The sequence below is a fragment of the Mastacembelus armatus genome, chromosome 5, assembly GCF_900324485.2.
Source record: "Mastacembelus armatus chromosome 5, fMasArm1.2, whole genome shotgun sequence".
Lineage (NCBI taxonomy): Eukaryota > Metazoa > Chordata > Actinopteri > Synbranchiformes > Mastacembelidae > Mastacembelus > Mastacembelus armatus.
Window position 1 is genome coordinate 5,160,428 of NC_046637.1, and position 15,884 is coordinate 5,176,311.

Here is a 15,884-nt window from a genome sequence, read left to right on the forward strand (position 1 = left end):
ACCTGAGACTCAAACCCAGAACTTTTGGTTAACAAATCCGACTCTAGCCATTGGGCCACAACTGTGCATGCATCAGAAGAGGCAGACTGACCAACTTTGTGCAACAGGTCTGTCAGCCCTAGTGACCAATTATGGTACAGCCACAAATGATATCTTAAAGTGTATGGTCGCCAGCTTCTTTGTCTTTACTTGCAATTGCAAGTAAATACAGGCATGTTCGGAGCTTTTTCCATCATCAGAGGATTCCATTTACAGTGACACTGTGGTCACTGGTGTCTTTGTGCGAGAGAAAAATAAAAATCAGTTTAAACTAGTTCACTTCTAACAAAAAAAATATGGCAATATAAAAAAAATCTAAATAATAAAAGCCTATTTACATTCCTGTCAGACCAAATAACAGGGCTCAGTAGCAGCAGGAACCATGGCACACAATGGGAATTTGAAACAACTTAATTGGGGAGAAAATTAGGAAAAACTCAACCAATCAAGTGCTGTTTTCTTATGTAGATAGTCACACAGTGGGGGCTGATTTGAATCTGCCGATAATGCTGTGCTTTGTTTGTTTGTTTGTTTGATTTTTACACAAATGTCATTTTGTTCAAACCTGCAAAGATGTGTGTCTTGAGCTCAGACACTTCTCAGCTTTGATAGTGAATTTCCAAAGGCAGATTGCTGAATTATCACAGCTCCACAAACAGAAACTCTCTGTAGAGGTCTGAGTCCCTCCCATGTAACCAAACCTTAACAGAGTAGGACACGCAAAGATATCCAAGCTTTGATCAATACTGACTGGCAGGCGTTGTTTCTTCCTCTTCCCATTACTGTTTCTTTTACTACCTTTCTCCTATCACTCACATTTCCACTTGACTCTCTCACTATAGCTCAGAATGGAGATGTGGACTTAGTGCTCAGCAAAGGACAGAGACACCTTGCCACCTGGCGTAATGAAGGACTAATGAGCTGTTCAGACCAGCTGCACTGTTTGTGGCTTCAGTTCTGCTGTTGGAGGACTATAGAAGGGATGTTGCTGTTAGTGTGACACTGCCGAGTTGAGTGGAAAGGGCACATTATTGCTGTCAGGCTTCACTGACCACCTCATCTCTGGATTCAGCACACTATTACCAAGTTGTGGCTTGTACTTACCCTGTATTTGACACAGCACAGCAGGCATTCAACATTTTTGGACTACATCTGTGATAAAATATTCAGAGAATTCTATTTTGCAACATCGGCTTAAGTGTGAATTGATATTTATGTAAAAATATTGTTTTCTTACGGATGTTAGCACAAAGGTTTAAACGTATTTTCAGGCACTTTTTGAGATTCCTGTTTATTGCAATCAGCTGAGACTGTCATATACATTTACTTTCCCAAAATGCCTTCCAGGTGGTTTCAAACATATGGTAGGCAAGATGGCATTCAACACTAACAGTGTGTCAGCCATTGATTAGCTGCAAGTCCCTTTGAGTGCCACAACACTTTATAATGATTAATGTGATAACTGTACAGCACATACAGCAGAGTGGGTGTTTCTTTCTTTCAAACTTGTCAACACATTTGAATTGCAATGGGTTATTGAAGGTGAAATTTGCCTTTTTATTATGTATAACTAATAATTTAATGACTGCACATGAAAAAAATGATGAGATACATTCCATACCCCTTCCCAGGCAGAGCAGGCACCCAATGGTGATAGTCAATTAAAAGAGAAAACACATCAAAGGCTTCTTCCCTTTTCCCTAATTTCAAACAAAGCAGGGCCCACTGGCAAGGGCACACAAACAGGTGGTAATCCCTGTCTGCTGGTGCACTTGGGTTGGGGCTGAATTCTCATCTTCATTCACTCACTCTCACTGACTAATTGCAACTCATGAATTGACAGTGATATGAGTTTCAAGATGATGCCCAAACTAGCGTTTGTCACGCCTTGGACTGCAGGGGCTGCATGTGTTACCATGATAAGGCTCATTGCATTTATTTCAAGCTACTCATTAAGACGGTGTGCCTAAAACTCTTTTTCCATTGTGCTCTTAAAAAGATAGAAGCCAAGAGAGTGATGCAAAAACATGCCACGTATGTCAGGATCTCTTTAAGTTACAATATTTGGAGGCACAGTTAGACTTTAAGTACATTAAAACAAGTACAGAGCAATGACTTAACGTTTCAGAGGGTTGCTGCTGACCTCATCATATCATGATATACTTATGGCAGTTCTGCTGTAATGAGCACTACAGTAATTTAAGTTGATGTGGCAATAAAAAAAAAAAAAACTAACTTGGCCGATGGTAAAGCACAATATAGTGAGCAAAGTCTCACTCCTACGGGCAATTTAGAGTCACCAATCAACCTGACATACATGTTTTTGGACTGTGGGAGGAAACCAGAGTACCTGGAGAAAACCCACACAAGCACAGGGAGAACATGCAAACTCCACACAGAAAGGCCAGGTTGCGAACCCAGGACCTTCTTGCTGTGAGGCAACAGTGTTAACCACTCATCCACCTGATTTGTTTATACGAAGTCTAATTCTCCGTTTACTCTTCGGCTCCTCTTTCCTTTTTCCTTTTTTAGGTTTTCAATTCTTGTTCCTTATCTTTGTGAATTGCATAGTTTAGAAAAATAACCACATGCTACTGAAATAGCTGTGATGTTGCTACACTCCTCAGACTGAAAAATTGCACTCAGGCTACAATAGTACAAGTCAACAGTAAGACAAAAAATCCTCCCAATATATCTGTTATGTCCACCAGACAAAAAAAAAGGTTCCAAAGAGAACTACTCTTTTGTTTACATTTGGACCCAAAGGTCATTATTTGTGAATAATTGAAAAATGAAATGTGTGGATGATGTTATTTCCATTATTTATAACAGTGTTGTTGTTTGTATTACAGAAATTTGAAGTCCATCCAGACCCAATGGTTAGTGTCACACACATGGTTTGTGCCGGTGGAGGAGTGTGGATGGCGTTCTCTGAGGGTTCCTCCATTCGTCTGTTTCACACTGAAACTCTGGAACTTCTGCAGGAAATCAACATCTCATCACGGTCGATGCTACTGAACACCGGTACACACACAGCACATTTGGTCCTGACCTCCATATGTAGAGGTCAACCTCAAACCTGCACTGCAGCTGAATCACATCTTTTGTGTAAAAAGTTGTTTTTCTGTGACAAGTTATTGTTTAAAAATTGTCCAACAAAGTTTTTGTTGGACTGGTCACATTTTTGTCTTTGACTATCATATATTTACCATTATTTATTTGCATTATCTGTGTATTATATAAGAGCAATGAGATCGCACCAATTTACATGGGATTTTTTTACATTTTGATTTTGCTTCACAAACACAGAGACAAAAAACTGCAATTAATTTTGTTTACTCAGCATAATGTTCATTACCATTTAGTCTGAAGTAAGAAAGAACATGGGCATGTTTATATCACTCTGCTACAACCTTGCATTATGTGTGGCGTGAAAGGCTAACAGAATAGCGTGAACAGAGCAGCAACAACGTGTATGTGCACTTGATTCTTTCTTACATCAGAGACTGTAAAAAGTGATAGTGTTTGGAGCTTGGTTTTGAAAGACAGACCCCCTCATATTTTGTGAGAAACAAACATGTCGGCCAGTGCAGCAATGTGTTCAGTGGTGTCTTTTTACAACAATAGATGTAAATGGTACATGCAAATAACCTAAACCAGAGTCTGGATTCACAGATAGTACATCAAAATCATTCTTGGTTTTAGTCTCTGTATGGGATTTGTGGAAAAACCAGGAAATCACTGCTCTTATCCTTTCACACTGATGATTCTCTACTCCCTAGAATGATATTCATGTCATGTCCAAGTTGTTCCTTGGGTCTTGCACTCTGGGGGATGACCTGAATAAGTATCCATCGCAGACCTTCACAAAGCCAATATATAGAGCCATGGGGTGAGAGATAGGGATTAATAAAAGCGAAATAAAGTCTTTGAGGGGCAGTAAAATGGCAGCCTTAAAGATTTTAATACTAAATGTTCCCATGGAAACACACTTGTCTTACTTTAAATGTCCATGCTTCTGTCTCTCCATGCCCGTATTCTATCTTTTGCTCGGCATGTGCCTCCTACCTTCTTCCCTTTTGAGTTAATATTTTGCCTTCCTTTTGTCCCAGTTTCTCCCTCTCACTCCCCGTGTCATCTCTTCCTCACACCCCCTGTTTCATTTCTCACTGCAGACTGTTTAGGATGCCATAGATAACCATTAGCACTTCCTGTGTGCCGTCTTTCATACATGGATAAAATATTTATCAGCCGGTGTGGGTGTTTTACCTTATTTGAGGAAAGAACTATGATAAAAAAAATAGATAGCAATGAAGCATACCTAAAGCTGTCTAATGGTGATAACTACGGTACATGTGACTCAGTGCCAACTAATATATTCAGGCTGCAGCACATGCATCAGCTCATTCAGTACATGTGGAGATTTGATTTGGGCTTCAGGGAGTGGTTTGAATGCATCTGGATTTAGTAAATATTGTCCATTTTATTGAGTCACACTAGACTGTGATTGATGTATTTAGAGCAATACTCAAAGCTGTGGTAGCAATTCATCTCATCAGAAAAATGCTTGATTTTCTCTTGTGAGTTGGGTGAAGAGCAGATAATAAGAACAGGCATGTGTTTTGGATCAAACTTTTCTCTTTCAGATCAAAGTTCTGAAAAGACTTCAAGGAGAACAGACTTTTATAACCCTGGTATCTACTGAAAACCTGTGACCCAAAGGTCATTTTCACGCAGCACCACTGCTTCCCCTTGAAATATGCAGCATATTTAAGGGAAGGTGGCAGCCTCAAGGCTCAGCCCTGGGGGAAGTTACAGGGTGAAAAGAAAGAGTTGCTTGGCTCATGTCTTCAGGGTCCACAATAGGAGGGGGATCTTTGACTTAAGTTGTGACTGCTGAGCTCACAAGAGAAAAGGCCATTCCCCCAACACTCTACAATCACAGATACTGCACATGAAATACTGATGGGTCCTCTCTGTCAATGGGTCTCCGCTCCCCTAGGTTTCTCCTTGACTTATGCTAGGACATGCAGTAATGATATACTCACTAATCCTCTCCCCTTAATGTGATTTATACTCGACAGGGAATTCCAGTTGCAGTAAACAACAAGTTTTTGAGGCAGAGGAAACTGCTGATCTCTTCTCTACTAATGCCTTTAATAGTTCTATCCTTAGGGTGAAAAAATAATATTCCAAAATAAAGTCCTCAGTGACATATCACAGAGAAACATTTATCTTTGGAGACATCTTCTTTTTAAGGCAAATACTGGCTCCCCAGATAAACCCACTACGCTGTGGAGTGTGTGAATTGTTGCAAAAATTGGAGGTGCAAGATTGCTTGAGGTTAAGTTATACCTCCTTAATCTCAAGTGCCTTTGTCATTATCCCTCTTTATCACTATTCTTAAAGACAATGCCTGGCACCCACATCTTTCTTCTTAATTTCAGATTTCATGGTAACCCAAGAGGGGCGGGGGTTCATGAGCATCCCTCTCTCACTTAAGCTCTCTAACCAAAGTACAAATAGACTATGAGGTGAGGTAGCGGACAGTTTTGAGATAAAGGCCATTTTTGTCAGCACCTGACTCACTGCCGTGACCCTGCAAGGTCTGCACCCAACAGGCTGCGCTGTGTTTGCTGAGTGTGCTCCTGTGCTCTCCCTCCACTTCCTCTTGTACACATATCAGCTTCCTTCTAGGGATGAGTCATCGCTGCACAGATGAATTAATTAATTAATGATGCTGTTGAGCCACTCATGCAAATCGTCATCATCTAAGCATGACAGAGAACAAACATGTAAATACAGCTACACATGTAAATTAGCGTTCTGATAGCTTTCATCACGTGAGTGTTGTAATTCCATTTTGGTTCCATGGATATTATGGTAAACGGTTCTATAGATAACTAGGCCACATTGGGAGCCAAGAGCTGAGAGACCACAGGAGGAATGCGAAAAATAAATCCCCCACAATGTTTTTCACCCTTTTGTTAACTAGAAACAAAGGATGTGCATGTATAATAAGAGTGTGCAATTATCCTAATCACTAGTGCTACAAAAACAGTTCAGCACTGGGAAACCTCACAGTAGAAAATATATGGTGACTTTGCATCATTCTCTATCACAGAATGTAAAAAGGTAAATTCATCCAAAGAAAATCAATGTTTAATCTCACCCCAAGGATTATAAGCACACTTGAAAAGAAGGGGAAAATTCCCTCTGAATGACTTTGTTTGAACCTCAATCAGCACTAACAGCTCACTATATCTCATCTGATCTGAGTAGTTATGGGCAACAATAAACAAATATACAAACTAATTCATGCAATACATGTTAATTCATATTTTATGTTTTCTCAGTCCAATTATCTGTCCATTAAATGAGGAAGCCCTTCTTCTGTTGTTATCTGTTGTTCCTTACAAGGTTGAACCTTACACTACTAGCATTTGTAAGTTGTGTCTGTACTCTTTAAACTGTTCACACCCCCAGGAAATTGTGTTTTTGCTCACATCAAATGGTGTATTATCTCACCTTACTGCAGTGATGTACAGGTGTATTCCTGTCACTCTGACATCAACACTGAGTGTGATTACAGGTGCAGGAACAGCACAATAGCTTGGTGGTTATCACTTTTGCCTCACAGCAAGAAGGTTCCTGGTTTGAAACCCATCAGGGACCTTTCTGTGTGGAGTTTGCATGTTCTCCCTGTGCTTGTGTGGGTTTTCTCCAGGTACTCTGGTTTCCTCCCACAGTCCAAAAACATGTATGTCAGGTTGATTGGTGACTCTAAATTGCCCATAGGAGTGAGTGTGAGTGTGTGAGGTTGTCTGTCTCTATGTGGCCCTGTGATGGACTGGTGACCTGTCCAGGGTGTACCCCTGCCTTTCATCCAAAGAGAGCTGGGATAGGCTCCAGCAGGCCCCTGTGACCCTAAATAGGAATAAGCAGGTGTAGATGATGGATGGATGGTTAAAGGTGCAGTAAAGCAGTAAAAGAGCCCTTAAGCCGTCCACCAGAGAGGGCAGCAAGAGGCTGCTTTTCACTGAATGGTTTTCAGTTGTTCAGGATAACTAACCTATTTTGTTCTTGTATAGGACACTTAAAACAATTACAAGTTTGTGGGTTCTTAAAGGTCAGGAAGATGTAAATCAAGCACTGACTGTTCACACACGGCTGAGAAGAGGTCTGATCTAATCAGTCAAAATGATTTAAAACCCTGTGTGGGCGTACCATGGTCACATAGAGCCTCGTGTAATTTGGAAGGATTATGAGTTTGTATTTAGCTTTCCTGCACATTAGTTTTGCTGTGCTGTTGCAAACCACTTGGATTTCAAGCTAAAATATATAATAGCAAGTTCAGTCTCTTGTTTCCTACTTTGTGCTTTTTTGAGAGTTTCTTTCAACTCGGTCAGTAGCAAGTAGACAAATCCAATTTTTCATAATCTTATGTAACCCAGAGCCTTAGGTGGCTGTGCTGTGCATGTGTTAAGCTCGTCAAATACAGATTGATCACAGATCTTAAACCTAACCCTGAGCTAACACTGATAACCAAGAAAACTCCTACTTTTTACTGTTATTGTAGGACTGAACAGGTTATTTTCAACATACAGCATTTTGAAAAAACCTCGGGCGATGATAAAATAAGTGGAAGTTCATAGAAGATGGACCATCCAGTCTGTTTTGTCAGCAGGGAGTTATCTGTTATTCTTTCAAAAGGCACCATAATCTGATGCAGTTTTGAGCTATCTGTCATTCTATACCCGTAGGTGGCGAACAAAAACTGTTCAATTTTCTGTCAATGTTTTCTATATTGCAGGTCAAAAGGGCATGCGAGTCACGAGTCTCCTAATTTGCCAGGGGCTGTTGTGGGTGGGCACTGCCGAAGGCTTAATTATCACTCTTCCAGTTCCCAAATTGGAGGGCATCCCAAAAATAACAGGTATGGATGCAAGGGGACCAGGTGACTGTGATTGAACAGCCTCTTGGGAGGTCAAAAGAAAAGCAAAGAGTTTTTTTCACAGCAGAAAATTACTCTGCAATGCCCATTATTGAGGTTGCACTTCACATTTTTCTTGTAGCTCAGGGAATCAGTGCAAATATTACCAGGCAGGCAACACACAAATCAGACAGTATATATATTCTTGCAGAGTAATCTAAAAACTGCCTGGCAGAATTTTGTTTATTATGCCAAGTGAATGAGGTCATTAGTTTCCCACTTGCAGAAGCGTTACTTCATGACTACCGTATTCCAACGTTTATTGAATAATATCTAAATACACCTTGAACAACAGCAACTGTAATTACTGTTACAGATGTAAATTATAATAGACAATTACAGGTAACTGTTGATGAGATGCACAATGTCCCAGGGAAGTCATTTTCAGCATAACACTTCAAACTGCAACTGATAAGACAGTAACTTAAACCCAGCCCAGTAGAGAGATGTACCTGTTCGCCTGTTCTCTCTCATTTAAATATTCCTTCTGCCGGCCTCTGACAGGAAAAGGGATGTTCTCTCTCAACGCCCACTGTGGCCCTGTGGACTTCCTGGTAGCCACCACTAGCACCCTGTCTCCTGAACTGCTGAAGAGGGATTCTGTTGGGGATGGCCCAGACTCTGCCTGTGGGGGTGAGGACCGCAGTGACACCTCTTCTCAGGAATCCCTGCAGCAGTACAGCTCCTCTCAGGGAGAGGGAATGGGCAAAGAACGCGGTGTTCTGCTGCAGTACAAGCTGCGCTCCACGTCAGGGTTACCTGGACGGCCATTAACGGCGCTGGGTGACGAGGCGTCAGACTCCTCCCTGGAGTCTTTGGAGCACAGTGTGGAAGATGGATCTATCTATGAGCTCAGTGATGACCCAGAAATGTGGGTTAAGGGGCGTCCCTGTAAGAGGGATGGGGGACGCAGAGACAGGGTGATCTCTGCAGCCATTATCTCTGGAGGCAAAGGCTTCCGTAGACTGAAAGAAGGCACGGCAGCTGGTACTAGGATGAGTGGTGAGGGTTTAGAGAATATTCTTATGGTATGGCAACTCCCACTGACAGTGTGATATGAAAAATTAAATTGCAAGGTGATGTGTATTTATAGATGTCTGTGCAGCTTACAGTAGCATTTATTCACCTGTTCCATAGTTTGAAGGAACCTGACAGCATGATGAGAATGTCTTTCTGCTGTTACAGAGCTTGACGTCTTACGATTTAGCTTCTGAAATGAGGAAACAAAGGCATGCCGTTTACTAGAGGTACTGTCCATAGGACACTTTGAATGTTCAGGATCGAGCATCATCACCTTTCCACTAGTGGCAGAGGCCACCACAGTTTAATTATTTGACCATATTCCATCTCATGATGTAGTTAAGATTGATATGCTCCAGATGAATGCCATTATTGCTTTGTGTGGTCTGCCACATTTGTTTTATGTGCAGGACTTCTGTGTGAGCACCATGGACAGGACACCTTTTTTGAATCTGTTCTGTAGAGTTGGAGATGGACATCCTTTATCTGATCCTCTGGGAGAGATCCCATCTGTTTAGAGCTGAAAGCTGCGGACTACCACCGCATCACAAGGCACATAAGCATCACTTTATTAGCTTTGCCACCCTTTTCCCCATCCCATTCAATGTGAATTTATGAAACCTTCCACTGTGTCTCAAAATTGAATTTTTTTTTTTAAAAAACAATGAATTTCATTTTTTCTGTTTTGTTGCAGCTGTTGAAAAAATGAGTTTTGGTTAGGGAAAATGAGATGCTTCCTAGTGCACCAATGCTGTTGCTGAGGACATCATGCCAGTGCAGACTGTTATAAAAACAAACTGATATGGAAGACCAGAATGTTTAATCTCCTGCAGGGGGGTGGTGCAACAGAAACTGTACTGAAAGAGTCAAAGATGTTATGCTGTAATTATTACAGATTTATTTGAAGAAATTCAACTTTCTGGTGGCATGTTTTAGAGTATCATCTTGCCCAGGTACTGCGACAGTCAAAGTCAAGTCAGTCAGATGTTCCACAGGCTTGGTAATGCACAACTCACATTAGCTGGAACTACACATCAAAAGGAAATCTCTATAAAAGAATTATTAAATAAAAGTGCTGCAGCCATGTAAACTGCCATCAGCTATGTATCATCAGAGGGATCCTAACTAACAGACACTAATGAGCATGTTTACAACACATTAATTTTCAATAATATATGAAGTGATTCTGATTAAAAGGTGTTCTAAAGTACTGATGTATAGGCACTGATGTATATTACCTGTGGTATTAATTAGGTTTCTTGTAAACCATGTCCCATCAACACTTGTTTTCCTTCTGTTTTCATGCTAATACTTGGTAAATATTTGGAGTTTAATGCAAACATTAATATTTTATGATGAGGATGTGAGGATGCACATAAACAACTTGTCATAACTGTCGGCAGGAAACCTCACATTACCATTTTTGATGGTTATCGTGTCTTCAGTTCAGCTAAAAAATTACACAGTTTGTCTATAAACCTGAGGCTTAGAAAACACATCGGCTGCTATAAAATACATTGTCATTAAGCTTTGTACAGGTTGTTCTCTTTCTTAACTTGCGAAATAATGAGATTTGAAAACAGCAGTGTACTGAAGAGCAGTAGTACTGTGTGTAATATTGCAAAGTTTTTTCTTAACTTTTTAATATAAAGTTAAAGTAGCATTGGCAAGCTTGTAAACAAAGACTATTGACAAATGGCATCTTGCAGACAAAACCAAGAAGAATATATGGCGATATTATTTTTCACTCTGCTGACACAAGTATCCAACGATGAACTTAGCTTTGTGGCTTTTCAACAGACCATGCAATGGCAAAAGGTTATAGTATATCATTTTTCTCCACCCACATCTCTACTTAGCTCGTCCACCGCACATGGATTCTTGACTTATCCCTTCATCACAGATGAAGCAGAAAGTTCATGTTTTGTATTTCCCAGAGGCACACTGAGGTTTATTTTCCCTTCTCTTCTCCTCCTCACAACTGAAATTCAAAAGAGTTTAAACATCCTGCTGTCAGCCAGAATCATTCAAAGAAAATACGATGATGAAAACTGTCCTCGGATGCTTTCATCTAAATGTAAATCTCAATGTCACGTGAGAAATGTATAATCTAATTCATGTGCGATTCAATGCTGCTGGAACCACAACATCCTCATGGTCACTATAGAGGTTGTTTATTCAACCTTAACCCAAGGATGGGTGTGTAGACCTGCCCAAGTGGCCTTGATGAAATATAAATAATTCTTTTACAAAGGCTGCCATGGATTAGGTAACTGTTTAACTAGCCTATCTGCTGACAGCTAAGATTTAATCCCAAATATATGTTTACTTGTGTACGTTGACTCATACTCACAAATGAATGGACTGTACTACTAATTAGAACCATTACTGTACTAATTACACATTTATTCCCTTGTGTAAAGGATTGCAACAGTGTTCTTGTAGATTAAAATGCATAAAGCACAGTTGATGGAATTTATTATTCTTTGGTGTGAAAGGGTAATTGTGGTTTTTATAACAATATGATCTTACACTCGTCCATCGTTTCTTTCACTTATGATGGCATGTGCAAGTTAGTTTCTGAGATCAGGAGACAGTAACGATGTCTGGTGAGATAAGAAATACAAACTGTCAAATGATTATACAGGATGTGAATAAACACCTTGATCAGCCAGACTAATTTGTAAAAAAAAGTAAACACCAAAATTAAATTTATTATCCACATTGTCTGTTGTAAACATCCCTCACAGTTCACAGACCAGGTTTCCAGCTCAACTCTGACGTGTCAGGCTTGCTGTAGCTGTGTGCACACCGATTTCCTGTGCAACGAGGCATTACTGCTGACATAATGGATGCGTTCACCTTTAGTTTTACCACCTAGAACTGTTGGCTTGTTTACAACCTGTGTGATCATCTGACTGCTCATGTTTCTTGACCTGTCAGACTCTGTTGTAGCAACGTTTCCAGATCTCATTGATTACTTTGCTGGGTAAAATATTACCAGGACTGAAATGAAGAGCTGGTCAAATCTGCAAAAGTAAATTATAAAAGTAATAATCCAGAATTATCCTTGAAGCTGTAGTTTTACCCTTCATGCCATCACAGGTGTAAATAAACACAGTGCTTGTTTCATTTTGGTGCAGTACCTTAATGTTATGTGTAAACATTGTCTAACAAGCTCATACTAAATTAAAAAGAAATGTAGATGTGAGTTTGAGTTCAGTCTTTTTTAAGATCAAGAATGACAATGAGACAAGGATACAGTGGGTTTTACAAAGACATTGTACATCTGCACCATTATGATGCTGTGCATTATGATGCTATGCTGATATATTAACAGTGTTGCACTTTTCATACTGAGGAACAGAAAATCCTGTCTTTAATCCAAATCATTTGGATTGTTTTCTCACGTTTTTTTGGTGTTTGGTTATTCAAATTACAATGAGCTTACCTCGATATATGCTGGAAGCCAAGGCTTGAAAAGATATTTAAAAAAACAACATGAATCTTTTTTTTTTCGATTAAAGTACGAATACTGAAACCGTTAGGAAGACAAAATCTAATGTAATACCAATTAGCAGTGTGCCATCTTCAATACACTACCCTCTAGGCATCACAACACAGGTGACACAGTCCAGGTTATTTGTTTCTCATTGCTTTATCAAGTCGATTTTGACCGTTAGGCTAAAGTACAAAAGCAATAACAGAATCCATAAAGGGAGACAGTTTTTTATCTTCTTTTATCTTTCCTCAAATTGAAGGTTTTTTTGTCAATTACAGGGACTCTGCTGTTTCTGTGAGTGCAGCCTTTGAGTAAAACTTCTCAGTTAAATGATAACAATGGAGACTTGGTTTATTCATCTCCTTTCTGCTTCTTCACCTTCATACTAGGTGGAGTACCAGCTGCTTATGTCATTGCTGGCACACTGCACTTCAGGGAGACAGGCAGGATTGTTACGGGCCAGCTCAAACTGCAGGTGAAAACACACTGGGGAACCCCGACCATTTCCCATCCTCCACTTCTACCCCTGCTCCTCTGACTCTCACTGCAGGTCTGTAGCTCACTCCTTCGCTGTGCTGCTTTATTTTAACACGTGTCAAAGAAGTCTGCACGGAATACAAATCCACAATCCACCACAGTGAGAAATGAACTGTGTGCAGTTTCCTCATGACCAATAATCAGGTCAACATGTGCTGTTGCCCTCTGACTGACAAAGTTACATTTATAGCTTCCTCTATTCCTACTAACTCCACATGGAGCAGTCAGGCCACATAAGAGGCCCCCTTTGGTGCTGACAATGTCAGATAAAGGGGCACAAGGAGGGGGGAGTGTGGCTGTACATCCACTAAAGTCAACCTCAGCAGCAGCCTACAGGAAATTAGCAGGAAAGGTCAATGCTAAAATAAAACAGCAAATCTGGGTTAAATGAGAGGAGTCAGATGGAGGTTCAGGTGTGCATAGCAACATTTAGGTAATTACTGTATGTCACTAATATACTGGTAAATACAAGCAAACCCACATGTTTTTGTTTTGTTTTTTTATGTGAAAGTAGTGATGTCTTCCCGAGTCATGCACTGATTCATTGGATATGCATGGGGAGTGTCAGAAAAAATGCAATCTCTGCCATTACATGCCTCCTCATACTCTGTGGATGGCTATAATCTAGGCTTTGTTTACTTGTACTCTTTTCAGTTGTGTCGTAAGCTCTCATTTACCCAAGGTTTTTGGCTGAAAGATGTTATCCTGGGAGCCCTCAATACGCAAACAAGCATCCAGCAACACAGTAAGGATCACACCACTACAGTAGGCTTCAGAAAGTATCCATAAAACTCCTGGGAGAATTGAGAATGTAATACTGATCAGATAAGGCAGTGCTGAATTGTGCCTTGTACCTGGGTCAGCGGTAGACCACATCCGTGGCTGGAAGCAAAATGACAAAAGGAGAGGCCGAAATGCTGCGGAAGCATTTCGCTGTCGACTCAAACAGTATAGGGCATAAATATGTGTGCTTTTTCTGGTGGGACTTCACAAATCCCTTTTTTATAAACCTTTCTATAGATATTTTCTGCCAATTAACCCTGCTCCAGGAGAGATTTGCCTATCTCCAGCCCCAGCTTTGCGCCTGTGCAGCTTGCGGCGTCACTCTCCCTACGACTCAGGTATAATTTGCATGCCTTGGTCAAGGCTAAACTGAAGCGGATGAAGCGCTGCAGTTTGAAGGTCTCCCAGCTTTATCTGCCGACTCCTAAAAGCCAGGCATATTTGCATTGCTTTTCATTTTCGTCGGCTTGGCAGTACAAATGATAAAAGAAGAAGCGCAACCAAACCTACAAACCTTACTTAACAAAGGAGGCAGTAGCTAATGATTTGCATATGGAGAATGCAAGTCTAAGGCCCACACCGGGCTGCCTTGGTTGTTATTATCACCCTCCATCAACACTTAGAGCTGATGCCTGTCAACATCCCCACAGAGAGGGACTGGGTCACATCTCTGTGTCACATTTAACTGTCTCCCCTGGCAAAGTCAGTCTCCGATGAACCAGAAAAAAAACTTTTAATACAGGATATTGTTTTCCAGTTCACCAAACTTTGACATCTAAGACCTAAATTCCCACAGTGCATGTTCACTGCTCAGACCGATCAATCTCTCATGAAGACATGTCTTTTAAAGTCTCACTGCTGCTTACAGGTGTGTTTTATTTACTACTTTTTAATTATGCAAAAGATTGATGAAATTTTAAATGTACATTGTTCAACGTGTCCTGGAGGAGAGGGGTCTTCTTAATGGCAGGACACCATGTGTGTGTTGAATAGTTACTATCTCCAGCAGTATTTATCGCTTAGTCCATCTGGTACAGGAAAATAAATGCACTTCTTCAGTGGTATTTCTGTAATGATTTCTTATTGCTGCACTTTCCTTTAGATATGACTTTATCATTTATATTTTTGCAGTCTGTAAAACCATAATAGGTGTAGTACATCTGCGGCATTTTATAGGCAATTTCCTCAAAACTAATACTCCTATCCCCACTTCTTATTTACTGTTATATGTATAAACATGCCAGTTTTACACGCTCTGCACTTCTCTCTGTCCTGCAGTGTTTTATTTTCTAAGACTGTTTGGGCCTTTGAAGGGTGACCTTCAATTCATATATCTATTGCTATAACTCTCTGCTACTATCTCAGTGGGACCTCTGTGGAGAAGATAAAATTTCTTTTTATGTCTCACAATGAATCAAGTCACTTTTATGCCAACATTTCTCTGACTATTCAAACAAAACGAGAATTTTAGCATTCAGGTGCAGTCTTTCTCCTTTTGCATTCACATTGAATTTGGATGTCAGCCAGACAAGATCTCAGAGGTAAATAACGTGCTGATGTGGCTCTAACCTGGCCATATTTCACCAGAGAAGTAAGAGAAGTCGAGTCATTTTCAGCATAAAAAAAACAACAACAAAAGCATCTCATCTTTGCATTCACTGTTGGTCTGTGTGACATGCTGATGTAACGCTTGCATCACCTGCGTCTAAGGAGTCACAGGAATGCTGGACTGTCTTCACCTTTGGGCCTGGTTTTAACGATGTCTGTGTTTGGACTCACAGCAGTCTTTGTCTTGCTTTCATTCTCCCTCACTATTTTTCTCCCTCTTAAACTTTCTTCAGTGGTTCCTTGTGTTTCGTTGATCTCTCCTGCCTCTCATCAAGAGATGTACGCTACCTTTTAGTGCTGTTGTCCTCAGATGGAGCCTTTTTAAACACATTCTTATTGTATTATGGTAAATAACAAAGCCATGTTTTCTAATGCTGTTACCAAGACAGTGCTAGGATGCAA

General features: G+C 40.4%; 1 protein-coding gene across 5 annotated transcripts in view; it reads left to right on the plus strand.

Moving 5' to 3' along the window:
- Positions 1-11,517, plus strand: part of arhgef10la (Rho guanine nucleotide exchange factor (GEF) 10-like a) — an 89,363-nt gene extending 77,846 nt beyond the window's left edge. For all 5 annotated transcript variants that reach the window (XM_026306935.1, XM_026306936.2, XM_026306937.1 and 2 more), the window contains 3 exons: positions 2,892-3,063; positions 7,853-7,975; positions 8,537-11,517. In XM_026306935.1, the coding sequence (XP_026162720.1) occupies positions 2,892-3,063; positions 7,853-7,975; positions 8,537-9,087 (846 nt within the window). In that variant the 3' untranslated portion in view covers positions 9,088-11,517. The remainder of the gene's footprint in view (positions 1-2,891; positions 3,064-7,852; positions 7,976-8,536) is intronic.
- Positions 11,518-15,884: the final 4,367 nt, after the last annotated feature.